At 42.1% G+C, this 12,005-nt stretch overlaps 1 protein-coding gene across 6 annotated transcripts in view; it reads right to left on the bottom strand.

Annotated features, from left to right (window-relative positions):
• grip2 (glutamate receptor interacting protein 2) overlaps nt 1-12,005 on the bottom strand; it is a 232,022-nt gene that overhangs the window by 21,695 nt on the left and 198,322 nt on the right. For all 6 annotated transcript variants that reach the window (XM_031901167.1, XM_031901165.1, XM_031901166.1 and 3 more), the window contains exons 8-12: nt 8,530-8,677; nt 6,357-6,526; nt 4,531-4,656; nt 2,514-2,669; nt 2,077-2,263 (exon numbers count right to left, since the gene is read on the bottom strand). In XM_031901167.1, the coding sequence (XP_031757027.1) occupies nt 2,077-2,263; nt 2,514-2,669; nt 4,531-4,656; nt 6,357-6,526; nt 8,530-8,677 (787 nt within the window). The remainder of the gene's footprint in view (nt 1-2,076; nt 2,264-2,513; nt 2,670-4,530; nt 4,657-6,356; nt 6,527-8,529; nt 8,678-12,005) is intronic.

Here is a 12,005-nt window from a genome sequence, read left to right as displayed (position 1 = left end):
CTGGGTGTTTCGTCAAACAGCCCTTTCTCAAGTGAGCACAATCTAGTTACCATTACACAAGTCACCATAGCCACCCCCACACAATGCCCATTGCTGTGTTATAAGTTCAATGAACCAAAGGACATTGTGTAGGGGTGGGTTATGGTCTGAATGTTTGAATTTAGTAAGTTTTAGATTCAGATTAAAAATGTAGGATAAAGTCATCCATTGTTTCCTCTATATTTGTTTTTTCATTTTGAGATTACACGAGTGCCTGAGGCAGGAGCACATTGAAGGTTCACCTTAAATACCAATTGGACCACTGGAAGTCCTAGAGTCACATCACAGTACTTACTGTATGGCCCTATACTAGCCCTGGAGCATCGGATCAGTGCATTGCTACCTTCTATGTCCTAATGCCCTCCCTGTAAGAAGATAATTTGCCCCTAGAAGGGATTATGTCAACTGTTCCCCAAAATAGCATGATTTTATAATATAATTTAATCTAGTAATTAGAAGATGTTGTTGTCCATAAACACCAACATTATTTCTAAAATGCAGTTGAATATCTTCATAATATTGCTGTGGATTCTTATTGGCTGTGACAAGCAGGCATGCCTTTACTGGTGGTGGGGCCTTTTGTTATTGGTTTCCCTTCAATAACTGCAGCTTTGGAAAAAATAAAGTGTAAAGTTTTATTAAAACCATCTTGCCCTAATGTATCTTCAATCTTATATCCTGTTGACTTCACCATTATATTTGGGGGTGGCCAAGGCATAAGGCTCTGAACTCCCTAATGACATATAGGCAAACCTAAATGATCTATAAAGGTTAGTAAGTCAAGTTCCTGAGCCTACAGATCAGACATCAACAGGACGTGGAGCTGCTAACAGAATCAAATCAAAGCTGAGAGTCAATGCAGCTGCTAATTAAAAGCTGCAGTCAATTAGCTCTCTGAACAAAGCCGGGAACAGCAGCACAGTTAGATCCCCTGCCCTTATGGGACATAATTCTGTGCCCCCCACAAGGTTGGTTACTTTTCATTTCACGCTCACTGCACAGAATTTGTCATTCTGACAACGCACATCTCAGCCTTGGAGCTCATTCCTACAGCACTACAGGGGCGGCGCTTGTTATTAATTCTATGGTACCAGGGGCCCAACTACACTTTCCTGCTAGCCTGAAAACTGCACGGCTAAAGGTTAAATTAGGCTCCTATATTTCCACCTACTGTCTAACATTTTCATGACTAATGAGTTTTCCCAGCTCATAATGCATTCTAGCACTCATAATTATTCCAGCAAACACTGCTAAAGGTGCCAGCAGGTTAATTGTCTAGATGCCTCAACCATGTAGAGGGCCATGCACTTGAATTTGAAGCAATTATTCATGTTATTTGTTATTTTTGTTCCACATACAAACTCAATACAATAGGGAAAGCTATAAGAGAGAGACTGAAGGCAGACGTGGGGAGACAGGCGAAGGCAGAGGTGGGGAGATTGCCGAAGGCAGAGGTGGGGAGACGGCCGAAGGCAGAGGTGGGGAGACGGCCGAAGGCAGAGGTGGGGAGACGGCCGAAGGCAGAGGTGGGGAGACGGCCGAAGGCAGAGGTGGGGAGACGGCCGAAGGCAGAGGTGGGGAGACGGCCGAGAAAGAAAAGACTTAACAGAAAGACATTTTTGTAATAAACCTGGGCATAAAAAGAAAGAGACAGACTACAAAAAAAGAGAGAGGTTACAAAATAGTAACTACACAAGTGACGAAGAATATAGATGCAAGAGACAGACACTGAGATAAGAGAGAAAGACTAAGATGAGAGATAAAAGAAAGGCTACATATGAGAAAGAGACTAAATACAGTATGAGAAAGACTACACATAAAAGGGCAATTTACCCTACTTATCTTTTTCCCTAGGCCTCACCCATAAAGCATAAAGGTACAATGAGTCATGTAAGGCCAGTAATATCTTTAAGCAGCATTTATAAGAATATATTGGCTTCTGTAATAATAAAATTGTATATATATGTATATAGAATATCACTTGTCACTCCCAGACAGCGCATGGATGAACCCAACGCATAGACACACTATGCTCACCTCTCAGCTGGACTGTCTGGCTCAATAAACCTTATCAAAGGAGGTGATGACAGGGTCTCTGTGGCAAAAATCCCTCCCTGCAGCTGAATTCCAAAACCATTTAATGGATCTCCACGAAGAATGATCTCTGTGCTCTCCGTGTGTATTATCTGCCCGCCAGGCCCCACGGTGCTGGAAGCCAAGGACACTGGAAGAACATAGATTATAGGAACATCAAATACTCACAGTATGGCAATGCCAAATCAATTAGACTTGACTGGGGGAAAGGTGGGTCATAATTGGATCCAACAATATACTTAGTATTCCATTAAACTAATAAAAGTATATATGCTGTAACAATATAAATTCTCCCTGTAACCTGTACATCAAAGTGCAACTCAATAATGTTTGTATCCAAGTCTACATCAACCCTCAGTGCAACTAAGCTTTACTCTTACAGGAGCTTTTATGGTCCTTCCTTTTCTGTCGCCTCCTGGACATAGTGGTCCTTGGACTCATTGGGTGTGCTGTGCGTGGGAGGGTATTAGAATTCTGGCTGCTAAATCCCGGTGTTCCAGCTACAGACGAGGAAGAAAAATTGGCAGCGACCAAAGCTGAAAAGCACACGAAGGGGGGAAAATTCAAATGTGAGGCATAGAGGGACATGTCCATACATCATGTACAACTCTACTCACATGGGAGCAAGAAACGTCCATTATTCTACTACTTCTCAAATATCTGTTCCCATTTTATCATGCGCTAATAAAGAGCTAGTAGTTATAATGCACCAGGTTCCCTCAGTCTCTAGGGCAAGTAGTGTTTTTTGGAAGCTCTGACAAGTTCTGAACAAGGGAACAACCTGCCAAATATTTGGAGCTTCCAGCCATAAGTTGCTCAGCAGCTCCATGCTGCCCACCTTCCTGTGACTACACCTTGCCTGCAAAGCTTGGCACCGAGCTCCAGTAATAGAAAGTGACCTTGTGGAATAAGGCACTTAAAAAGAAGATGCCAAATGGAGCATAAAGCAATTAGTTTCTTCTAAACAAAGCATCTGGCACCCCTTGGGCAAGCAAGACTAGCTCAGACGGGTGAGCCAGATTGAATTAAGTAGACATTCAACTTATTTCTGATTTGCATTATCCCCAGACAGAATTGGTACATGCATTACTGTTGGGTATGGCCATGTAACAGGTCTGCTCCTGCCGAGAGGCAAGGTGAGAGCTTTGCTTCATGTAACAATGTCTGGCAGGTTCCCATAAAGCATAAAGCCGCCTCCTAGGTAACTATGAGGGTAACTATAAGGGTGGCATTGGGAAGGCTGCCTCAGAATCACCTTTGTGTGTAACAGTGACATTGTTAGGTCTAGGTTAAATGTCTACACTCCAAAATATCTTCTATGATATCTAATATCATTAGAAGTCAACTTTAATTTTGACCATTATCAAAGCACTCAGCCTGTGGCCTTTGTATAGGCATAGGCCTACTCGGTAACCTCTAATACGCTTATATTTTTCAATTGGGGTATTATTTTTTTCTAATATATACATTTAAATCATGTAAGTGACACAAGTGACATCACTAACCACTGATTATAATGGATAAGATCACATCGCCATTCATAAAGGTAAACTTTACAGATTATTAACAGCGTGTGTGTATCGAAATGGGTCAGAATAAAAGAATTCCTTATCCTGAAACCCATTATCCAGAAAGCTCCGAATTACAGAAAGGCCATCTCCCATAGACTCCATTAAAAGCAAATAAGTCTAATTTTTAAAAATGATTTCCTTTTTCTCTGTAATAATAAAACAGTACCTGTACTTGATCCCAACTAAGATATAATTACCCCTTATTGGGGCAGAACAGCCCTATTGGGTTTATTTAATGGTTAAATGATTCCCTTTTCTCTATAATAATAAAACAGTACCTGTACTTGATCCCAACTAAGATATAATTACCCCTTATTGGGGGCAGAACAGCCCTATTGGGTTTATTTCATGGTTAAATGATTCCCTTTTCTCTGTAATAATAAAACAGTACCTGTACTTGATCCCAACTAAGATATAATTACCCCTTATTGGGGGCAGAACAGTCCTATTGGGTTTATTTAATGGTTAAATGATTCCCTTTTCTCTGTAATAATAAAACAGTACCTGTACTTGATCCCAACTAAGATATAATTACCCCTTATTGGAGGCAAAAAAACCTATTGGGTTTATTCAATATTTAAATGATTTTTTAGGAGACTTAAGTTATGGAGATCCAAATTACAAAAAGATCCCTTATCCAGAAAAGCTCAGGTCCCAAGCTTTCTGGATAACAGGTCCCATACCTGTACCAACATGTGGTTACACGTATAGATCTGCTAATCAGTGATTATCCTGTGGTTTATACTGTGGTAACAAACACCCTAGGGTAAGAGCTGAGCCATTAATGTTAGAAAGTGATTAGTAAAGAGAAAGCAGCAATGCTTACACTTGCAATACTCCTGATTAGAAGTTGAGTTCCATGTTGGGGTCTTGCAGTGCCCAGGATGGGGTGTATGGCAGTAGTTAACACAGGGATCCCAACAGTGATGGTGATCACTCTTCTGCACCTTAACTGGAACACGATTTAAAGTGAATACAATGCAAAATATTTAAACTTGTATCTTCCAAATTTTCTCGCCAGCAAAATAGATGCACATAGTTTGCTTCAGGTCTAGTAACCCATGGTAACCAATCAGATGTTTGATTTCAACCACCAGGCCAGTAAGTGTCACCTTCTCATGAATTGCTTCTGGTTACTAGAATAAGGCTCTGACTAGCACGAAAGGGAAGAGGACTTGACTGGGTAAGAAAGGGGCAGGCTGCAATGGGTAGTTTAAAGAGATAGATACATCTTCAGAATGCAAGGCAATGTGAAGGGGCCCTTTACATCTTGACCTGGTTGCCCTTAGGGTGGTATCTCCACATGATAACACTAGCATTCTACTTCACTTAGACCTACTAGTGCTCCCAAACTATAGGTGCTGTAGGGCAAACTTGAGGGTAAGTGCTTATTTGTTGGTAGTGGGGCCACTATTAGATCAATATTTTTTAAATCTCTCCTTAAGACCTGGCCAAAAACTATATCAAAGTCTTGAAGCAAATATTCTAAAACCCTACACAATGTAAGGAGGTGCTGCCTTCTCTTGTTTCAGCAGCACCCAGCGGGTCCAGGCAGCAGATTCTGCTAGATATTTTTTTTATCACAGGAAAGGAATAAATCATTCATTTGATCTCTTTTAGAAAGCATGGTCACTATGTGTAATTATGGGAACAGTCCATACCATAGGCTCTTTGAAAAGAATTATTTGAAAAGAACTCCAACCAGGGTATTGACCTTATACAATATACGTTATAGAAATGTAACTACATGTCCTCGGTTAATATTGACCCAACCAGTTGCATTACCAATACAATCTAGCACAAAATATTGACACAATGGGGGCCAACAGGGAATATAAAAGGGCAAGTTTACCTTCAAAATTAGTTTTTAGTATGATACAGAGGGATATTCTGAGAAATGGCAATTGGTATTTTTTGTGTCTGTTTAAACTATTTGCTTTTCAAGTCTGTATTCTGAATCAAAAAATGGTTATCTTGCTACTAGGGGGTCACTGACCCCAGCAACGAATGAACAAGGAATCCAAATCATCCTGAGATTTGTATTGCTTCTCTAGCTATTTAGGTCTCCTTATAATTTTATTTCCAGTCTGTGAAAGACAACTGCCTAAGTGCTAGGCTAAGTGGGACCTGACAACCACCGATAGCTTAAAGTGGAGAGCTGCAGAGCTTATAGAGGCACCTATGCCAACAGTTTATATATATATATAAACTAAAGGAACGTGCACCCTACATATGGTTTCACCACATAAAACACAATTTTGCTGAGCTGAAAATACTGTATGTATGCAGAAACGACTGTAAATCCATCAACCACATATAACCAGCAAAGCCATGCTCTGCTGGGTGTTACTGACGGCCTTAGCGGGGGCTGGTTATATATACTTTCGTTATCCATCAATGGTAAAGTTACCAGCTGAAGTGGATAAAACCCCCCTCTGACATCAAACTGAGCGTGCGTTCCACTAGTCCAACCTTGCCCTGTCAGATAACCATCCTTCACGGATGACATGGTCTGAATGAAGAGAGCATTTTTCTCTGCAGACTGACTGCAGGCATTTGAGCCTGACCTTCATTTGGCCAGTTATCCCCCATGGCAGAGGCTTCGGATGCAACCGACTAGTTAGATTGAAAAAAAGTGAGGCATTTACTGACCTGTTTCTGGGGGTCTCAGAGAGAGCCTGCTGTGATGGGCAGGGAGAATTTCCAGCTTCACATTCTCTATGATGCTGGCCAAGAGCTGCGTGGCTTCCATAAGAGTGCAGTGCTCCGTACTAGTCCCATCAATGGACAGGATGTGATCTCCTGGGTGCAAAGCACCACACCTACAGGGAGAATGGAGACTGTTATAATGTGGGGCTCAGCTGCTCATGTAGCAAATCAATATGCATGTAAAGAATGCAAGGAAAGTGGTATTAGATACAGTTTCTTTATTAAACTTTGGTAGGCCCAGTATTCAACACTGGCTTTTCATTTGCTTGCCCTGAGCACTTAGAGATAGAGAGCACCACATGAAAGTCTTAGAGTTAGACTGACCACCTTCTTCTGTTATAACTTCTGTAGTACAGTTAAATGGGATAATGTTATATTATTAAGAGCAGTGAAAGGTTCTAAACAGAAAGGGAATATGAATCTAACAAAGTATCTTGAGTTTCTGTCATAAGTGTAGGAACCTCAAGATCTGAGGACCTCAAACATTTGGTCTTCCACTAGAGCTGGGGTGCTTGTGTTGTGTGATTGATATTTGCTGTGAAACAAAAGTAAATTAGGCAACTGGTGGATGAGGTCTGTCTACCTTACACAGCTGGCCTTTGTATCCTGGCCTTAATGTAACATTATCAAACATTTTCAGGAAATCCTTGATAAATGTAAAGAGCAACATGTAAGTATATGTAAGACATAAGTCTGAAGAAGACCAAAACTGTGATACTAGTGAGAGAAGAGAAAAGGCATTCAATACTTCAATGTTAAATTATGGAGCAGGTAATGAGTTCTAAAGGGGACCTGTCACCCAGACATAAAAAGCTGTATAATGAAAGTCCTTTTAAAAATAGGTATAAAACCCAAATTCTCTCTCTTTTTAATTAACACATCCATACCCATTATAAAGCTATTTAAGAACCCCAGCTGTCAATCGTGTATTATCTGCCCCACCTCTACGCCTTATAGATGCAGGGAAGACAATTACTTTTACATTCCATTTAGCACTTCCTAGCGTAACTACAGAGGAAGCAGATCCTGAGGCTGCAGGGGGGCCCAGGAATGTAGAGGATTCATTGAAACCCTAAGTAGTAAACAATTTCAAAGAAGTTAGCAAAAAAGACTAACATGGTGGTTTTCTTCAGGCTTTGTCCCTAAACCTATTTACAGCTGTAAATCAGTGGCACTGTCCAGCAAGCACAGTAGTAGAAACAAGATAATGGGGATGTACTATCTTTGGCTCATCAGCAACCCTGGCTCCCAATGGTTAAATTCCCAGCATGTGAATGATGGCTGCCATTACAGAATGTGTGATGTACACCTTGTCCCAAAGTCATTTCCTAGCTAATGTGTTCTAGTTTGAGGATGGGGACAAGTGCAAATGACCTGCCTATACACCCCCCTGAGTTCCTCTGAACCCTGTAGTAAATGAAAAAGATTTCTCCAGTCATTTTATTGCTGGATGGAGACTATGCACTAAAGGGAACCATATATAATACAGCTCCATGAAATAGTGCAGTGATCAGGTAGTTCCTGTAACTCAAGTGTTTATTTCATATTTCTCTTGGTCTCAGTTTTCCAAAACCATGTGAGCCGTTTTTAGGGGAGGAGGGCAGCTTTCCTGGTCTCTACTTTTGTTTGTGCTTCATACAGCAGCTCTACCCAGAGGGAAAGTAAGGAGCTCCAGTGTACTCAACAGATTCATCTAAATTCTGAGGGGTAACTGTATATTGGGGGAAGGTTTGTATAACAGAGTAAGGCAGGGAAGGGGCTGTAACTGTGTTAGTGTGCCTATAGGAAAACAAAATGGCGACAGGAGGTGGTGATCACATAAAGGGGAAGGGACTGTATAAGGCTATGGGGTTTACATTTTGACAAAGGCAGGAGGGCTGTAGTGTTGATGGTTTTGTTTTATTTAAATAATTTGGACCATGGGCTGTTTGCCCCCACACAGCTTTCTCAGCCATACCCAAAATAGAGAGGTCTGGCCTGACCCTGGCCTTCCATCCCAATAAAATAACATCTTACTAATCCTAAGCACACTAAGTACATTAAATGTTAAAAATTAGAGATTGTGGCTATTTATATGCACAGCAATGCTTTGGTTAAACACAGCACACATACCCACCTGTCCACCACACTGGCAGGTTTCACCTTGTCTATAACAATAACCTGCTTGTTTCGGTGAGTTCCTGTGCTCAGAGAGATGCCCAGAGTAGATCCTGGGGTCTTGGCTATTTCCACTAGCAGAGGTCCGGATGCATTAGTCACAGTGTCTAGGGTGGGAAGCACAGGTATCAATAGGATGGAAAGTGTCTTATGTAAGGATTTAGCAGTTACAGTCAGGGCCGCTTTAAGGTGCCAGTGGGCCCAGGGCAAAGATCTCATTGGTGGGCTCCCACAGGTACCCCAAGTTATTTGTTAAAGGACTACACTCAAGCAGGATAACTTGAATCCGTTAACACAGGAAATAAAGAAATAGCCTAAAGTTCGTTAAGTAGACATGAAATTCACATGTGATGGCCTTGACCAACAGCAATGTAAGCAGATAACCCATAACCACAAATATCAGCATTATATTTAAAAAAAAACCCTAAGGGACATTTGCTCTAATAGAAGATGAGGGGACTGCCATTTCTAGGCGGTCAAAAGGTATAACAGTTGAAAGCTTGATAGTGGGTTCCCAGTCCTGGTGGGTCCTGGGCCAATGCCCCTTTTGCCTATTTATGAAAACGGGCCTCAAAGAGTTAAGTGAATTACAGATAAATCCAGAGAGGGAACTGACTCTGGTCCAATCAATTCATGTCCTGCCTGAGATGAGAGTGGAGGAGACGGTGCCTTCCAGCACTGCTGCTTGTTAAGTGACTCCTATTGAGATCCATCAGAACATTGCCTTCTGCTCCCTGCAGTGCCCAAACTGCCACGGCCGTCATACATACAGCACCGAGGGCAGCTCTCCGCCATTGCTTGTAAACAGCTTTCTCCTGACTGCTACTAGAATTAGGGAATGTAACCTCCTACTTGTCAGACTGGACACAAAATGCACATATACACTTACATTTCCTCAGATTTATGGTATATCTTTGGTCATGATCAGACTAAGGGGGTCTCTCCTGCTACAGGTATGTCTGCATGAACCATTAAAGGCTCCGTTTGCCTTTAAATTAACCTTAAGTATATTGGAGGGGGGATATTCTGAGACAATTTGCAATTTAACTTCATTTTGTATTATTTGTGTTTTTTGGGTCATTTAGCTCTTTGTTCAGCAGCTCTCCATTGTGGAATTTTAGCCATAAATATGAACAGGAGTGGGCCTGAATAGAAAGATAAGTAATATAAAATCACAATGTGGCCTCAAAGAGCAGTGGCTGCCGGGGTCAGTGATCCCCTTTTGAAAGCTGGGAAGAATTAGAAAGAAGTAGGCAAATAATTTAAACCGATACAAAATAAATAATGAAAACCAATTGAAAAGATGCTAATATTTGGCCATTCTACAATATACTACAAGTTAACTAAAAGGTGAAAGACCCAATTAGGAGCATTGAGGTGAAAAAATGCCCCTCTGGGCAATTGGGCCACACTGCCGCTAGCTACTGTGTAAGGGGATTACAACATGTGAGGGAGGTTGTGGCCAAACTGTAGAAACTTAGACAAAACTTTTGCAAGTAAAAACCTTTGCTTCTAACACTAAGGGGCGAAAACAACAGGAATATATATTAATCTCTTAATCAAAGAAAGGAAAAATAAAACTAACTGGAATGTGGAACCATATAATGTAGGGCACGAAGTATCACTTTACTCTCCATCTTCTCATTGCTAAGATCAGGGATGTCCAACCCGTGGCCCTAAACCTCAGCTGGGAACTTATATTTCAGTAAGGGCAACTTGGCCAAAGGTTGGACATCCCCGATGCACACAGTCACATATGAGATACTTTAGTTAATCCATTATACAGAATAATTCCAGAGAGGCCCTGTTTGCATTTGTATACATTGGGAAGGCAATAAAACTCAGTATTATTGGTAGCTTAGTTGGTATTGGGTTGTAACAATGGACTTTTTCCTGCTACAGACTCTACTTTGCACATAACAATACTGAAAGCTGGTGGTTCCGTTCCAGTGAAATGCTGTTTTGAACTTGGGAGAGACCCTTTATTTCCTTGTGCCTCCGGCAAATGCGCAAGGGAAATTCAGCTGCAAGCAAGGAACTAAATATGCATCATTTTGATGATAGCCCTGCATATGATATTTACAGTATATACAGAGGCATATATATACACACCGTATACTGTATATAATTAGACAGTCTGTGCTACACAAACGCTTTACCTTTTTCATCCGTTAGAGCAGAACTTTGCCTCTTGTCGTTTTTGTGAGCAGTGATATTTCTGTCAGTTGATTGAGTTGCCAATTAATTTGCTGTACACCCCCGAGGGGTCTCGGTGCGACAGCGACTGCATGGTGATGGATGAAGTTCCAATGAAACCTCACACTCTGGATTAACCCCTTCCACACTAAAAATAAGCCACTGTGTGTGTTTCGGGGAGCAATGTTCTGGCAGCGGAGATTCAACAACCGATTGTCGGTTGGCCCTGCGCAGCCAGGCTATACATACCAGCTCTGAAAAGCACTCAAATGTATGTGCACAGAGCATGATGATGAACAACATATGGCTGAACTTCATACCACCTGGATCAGTAGTGCCCACCTAGATGGGCAGCAGTGGCATTAACTAACACTGACACAGGGGTGCGGCCATGACCAGGCAGCCAGGCCTACTTCCCAGCTGAAGTCTAGGCTGCTGGAGGTGGTGCAAAGTTTGTAATGGGGATCCTATGCAGCATTGGACTAGGGCAGGGTTGGACAAACTACGGCCCACGGGCCACATCCAGCCTGTTGGTCTTTTTAATCTGGCCCGCCGACTCATCATATGAGACTTGTTGTCTGGGGACTGACGAGCAGAAACGGCGTAAAGCGGGCCGGCCTGGCCCGTCTGTAAGTCAATGTGGCAAAAAGTTTGCCCACCCCTGGCTTAGGGTGTCAGGGGCCACTGACCAGTGTCGGACTGGCCCACCAGGATTAGAGATGTAGCGAACTGTTCGCCGGCGAACTAATTCGCGCGAACATCGGATGTTTGCAAGTCCGCAAATTCGCGAACTTTTGGCGATGTTCGCCAATTTTGGGTTCGCCGCGTTTTTTTTGCCGTTTTTTTTTTTTTCTTTCGTTATTTTTTGCCGTTTTTTTTTTTGGCGGTTTTTTTACAAAGTATTTTTCAGAGAAATTTTTGCCCTTGATCCCCCTCCTGCATGCCACTGTCCAGGTCGTGGCACCCTTTAAACAACTTTAAAATCAGTTTTCTGGCCAGAAATGGCTTTTCTAGGTTTTAAAGTTCGCCTTCCCATTGAAGTCTATGGGGTTCGCAAAGTTCGCGAATATTCGCGAGTTTTGCCGAAAGTCCGCGAACGGGTCCGCGAACATTTTTGGCGATGTTCGCTACATCCCTAACCAGGATACCAGGAAAACTCCCGGTGGGGCCCAGGTGTCAGTGGGCCCTCCTGCTCCTGACCATTTGGCCTGCTTCATGGTCATTCCCTATTTCTGAATG

The sequence above is a fragment of the Xenopus tropicalis genome, chromosome 4 (assembly GCF_000004195.4).
Source record: "Xenopus tropicalis strain Nigerian chromosome 4, UCB_Xtro_10.0, whole genome shotgun sequence".
Taxonomy (NCBI): domain Eukaryota; kingdom Metazoa; phylum Chordata; class Amphibia; order Anura; family Pipidae; genus Xenopus; species Xenopus tropicalis.
This window is presented reverse-complemented; position numbering and strand designations above follow the sequence as displayed.